The sequence below is a fragment of the Phaseolus vulgaris genome, chromosome 7 (assembly GCF_051622355.1).
Source record: "Phaseolus vulgaris cultivar YP4 chromosome 7, ASM5162235v1, whole genome shotgun sequence".
Taxonomy (NCBI): Eukaryota; Viridiplantae; Streptophyta; class Magnoliopsida; order Fabales; family Fabaceae; genus Phaseolus; species Phaseolus vulgaris.
In genome coordinates this window covers 50,983,785-50,987,449 of record NC_143504.1, presented here as the reverse complement: position 1 = coordinate 50,987,449, position 3,665 = coordinate 50,983,785, and the positions used below count along the sequence as shown (strand labels likewise).

At 35.1% G+C, this 3,665-nt stretch overlaps 1 protein-coding gene across 1 annotated transcript; it reads right to left on the bottom strand.

Annotated features, from left to right (window-relative positions):
- Window positions 1-995: 995 nt before the first annotated feature.
- On the bottom strand, window positions 996-3,089 carry LOC137828221 (patellin-4). The gene is made up of 4 exons (XM_068634699.2): window positions 1,929-3,089; window positions 1,735-1,859; window positions 1,504-1,645; window positions 996-1,375 (listed from the first exon to the last, which is right to left on the bottom strand). Exons 1-4 carry the CDS (start codon window positions 2,784-2,786, stop codon window positions 1,115-1,117), a joined length of 1,386 nt encoding a protein of 461 aa, XP_068490800.1. The 5' UTR covers window positions 2,787-3,089; the 3' UTR covers window positions 996-1,114.
- Between the last annotated feature and the right edge of the window lie 576 nt (window positions 3,090-3,665).

Below are 3,665 nucleotides of genomic sequence, written 5' to 3'. Positions count from 1 at the left end.
TCATGTAGACGTATTACGGGATCATGTAACAATTTGGTTCAGTGAAAGTAAATTAGTAATTCATATTTCAAATTGGATTAAATTAAATCTCATAAACCTTAAAAATATTGTGGATACTGGGATCAGAAATCTCATGAGTGGTAAATGAAAAGAATACCAAATAATAATTACATGTTGAAAAAGCAAGCTTATGCCCCGAGTCTTATAAATTAAGCCATGATTTTCAAAAACAAAACTTATTATCAATAAAAAAAAAGCAAAAAGTAAAAAATATTTTATATCACGATGTTAATGAAGTAAAAAGTCCAGCTAATCTTATCTTTCTATAATAACTCTTTTTTTATATCAATACTCCTAATATTTAAGACACTCAAAGTAAATTATGTATGTCTGCACATTTCAGAAAGTACTAATGATAGTCATTAGGACATCAAAGTGTAAACAATGAAAATACAAATTACTGGATCAAAATATGTTAAATTCTAAATAAAAATAATTTTTCAAAATAATTTTTATCTTATTTAATATTCATTATTTATTTAAAATAATGCGGTTAAATTAAAAAAAAAATGTATTAATCCATATTTCAATTTTCAAAATTTTGAGAACCTCTGGTCAGATCAAATTTTATCAAGCCTTTTGTCATTACATACATACATGAACTTTTTAATCAGGGTGATTCATCTTCATGACTAGAATGGGCAAAACAAGTCTAACTTATGTTAAAGTGGACCAATTTTAATCATTCTACTTAGTTCGCAGTTTAAATGAGTTTACAAAAAACAATATTATTTTATTAATATATGACTTAATTTAACTTATATAACTTGCTTTATTTAGCAGATATTCAAATTGGTTAAATCATGCAACTATCAATAACTGGGAAAATTTTTGTTCCAATAATTCATGGCATGGCTTTGGGTTGGAAGTGTTGAAAAAGAATTAGAAAGATATGGATGTGTACAGAATGAATGGTAGTAGCCGTGAACTAGATAGAATCTTTGAATCTTTAGCAGAGAGTAAAAGGGTCTATTCTGCCAGCAATTTGATGTTGGAAACAGAGTGTGAATGTACAATATCTTCATATCAAATGAAGCTTGGAGGCCATTTACTACTATAACAAGATGAACATGGGAACCGTGGTTCTGGCTTTAGATCTATAGAACATTTTTCTCTTCTTGTATGTCCCATTTTCAACTGTTATCACTATCTTCCCAGGTTCACTGATGTAAAAGGAGTTTCTAGTGCTGCTACCCTCTACGTTTTGGTTTTGCAGTAATACACTGTACGAGCCTTCATCATCTGGAATGAACTCTTCCTTGTAGCACACATCCCATCCCACCACAGTTACATCCCACATTAGTGTCACTCCAAGCTAGACACATCCCAAAATCAAATTACAATGGAGCAAATTCTAACATGGTTAATGATCAATGAAATTTTTATGTGCATGTGCATTCAATTTGAAACAAACAAAAATGACAAAAATTTCATGCTGTGTACCTCTGCCACTGGAAATTCAACTTTGGAAACAGTATTTCCTTTTATTTTAAGCTCTGTGGCCTTATCAGAAGGCGAGAACTCTTCATCGTTGTTCCTCCTGAGACCGCCATATTCACATGGAAGATGTTCTGGGGCTATGCACCTTTAAAAATCACAATGTTAAAAAAAATGTGGTTGAATAAGATAAGAGACAGAGAATGAGACACTAAGGCTCGTGTTAAGCACACTCACTTGAGAAGGGTCTGTGTGACCTTCTGTGGCCTAGCTAAGATGAACTTCTTTTTATTTCTCTGGTTCATGAATCTTGAGAATAGCACTTGGGACGTGTAGAACCAAAATGGAGCATATATTATGATCTGCAAATGAAATAAAAACAATGAGCAATTGAAGCCATAATAGTCTGTATTATACTTTTATGAACTCACGATTTTGTGAATGATCTCAGGATAGTAATTCTGAAACAATATTAGAGCTTTTTTGCTGAGTGAGTTGAGCTCCTTGGTTCCTTGCATTGGTGTGTTCTTCAAATCAAAAACCTGAATTATGGAATCTACCCCTCCTTCTCTAAAGTTTAGCTTCTTCACAGCTTTTTCAACCAGTTGAATTTTCCACCGCAAATACTTGTCACACCTGTTATTTGATCCAAAGGTCTTCTTGTAGACGCGCCTGTCTTTGAAAACCCCACAAACTTGGTAACACACAGGACGACCCTCCCTATCCTTACTGCACAAAAATCCTGCATTTCCACACTCAGAACCCAAATCTTCCTCAGTGATCCCATCAATGTTGTTTTCACGTCGCCATATGAGGGTCTTCTGTAGCATGTCAAAGGCCTCATTGACCTTGAAATCTTTGGCCTTCAAGAACTTCCTCAAAACAACATCAGTGCCCTCATGAGCCTTGCTGGGCAACAAAGGGACACCCCAGATAGAAATCTCTCTCAGCTGTTCCCTCGACACTGCCACGTCTTCTGGTGCAAGATCCTTATCGGGTTCCCCTAACAAAAAGTTGCCAAGAATGGCATTTTCAATCTTGCAACGTAATTCCAGCAATGACTTCTTTATCTTGAGTTTAACCTCAGCAGGACTTTGGGTCCCATCTCCTAAAGATGAGACTTCAAGATCATCATCATCATCTTCATCATCTTCACAATCATGATATTCTTGGAGGTCTTCGACCTTCAGACTTTGCTCATTATTGTTCTCGCGGAAATGGTAAATGAGGGGCACCCCGAGAGCGATTTTCCCATTTTCATCATTGCAACATTCATCCATGCTGTTCATGGCCGCGACTCAAAAGTTGATATTCTTCTCCGGATGTACCGATCCTCCTCCTTGATTGGAGCGTTTGGCGGAGGGAGGGGGTGGAGAGGGAAGAGGAAAGGTGGCCTTACATTACGTACATGCATACGCATGAAGGCCTTGTTTGTTGCAACTCAATAATAATGTTGAGAGATGATGGATCAATGCTCTCAATTGACCATTCTCAACCGTTAGTTAGTTGAGTCACCAAATATAGATCACTTGACAAACAATGATGTTTTAATTTGGGTTATGTAAACCAAATTGGCATGCAACGCTCTTTTCATGCAACATAAATCAATCTACACCAACTTCGTTATAATCGCAACCATTTCTCCTATTATTTACAATCTCAAAATCTGCCTCAAGAAATTCAAATAACAGGGACAAGCTTCCATTTCAATTCAACCATGCGCCACATCAGTGAGTAGTGTCTAACATTCCTAATTGAGTGAGACCTTCACGGCCTGCGAACCAAATGTTCAAATATATAAAATCTAGTGTGGCCATTAAATATTGGGTACCCTTAGTGTGATCCTGGGCTAGCCTTTTCATGTGCAGAGTCAAGTGAAACTTTATTTAAATAAAATAAAACATATATCACAAACTAACCAATTGCATTTGTATAATATCTTTATAAAAAAAATGACGACAAGGAGATATGAACAAAAAACAATAAAGGTAAAAATAAGATAGTTCTTCTAATGAAAATTATAAAAAGTATTATATGAAAAACAATTTCATGATCTAGCCGTGAACAATGGGGTTAAAAATTGAGTAAATCATTTTCTTTTTCTTTTTTTAAAGGAACCTTCCAAGAGTATAGATCAAATTGTCATAAACATGTTAAAAAGGCACTCC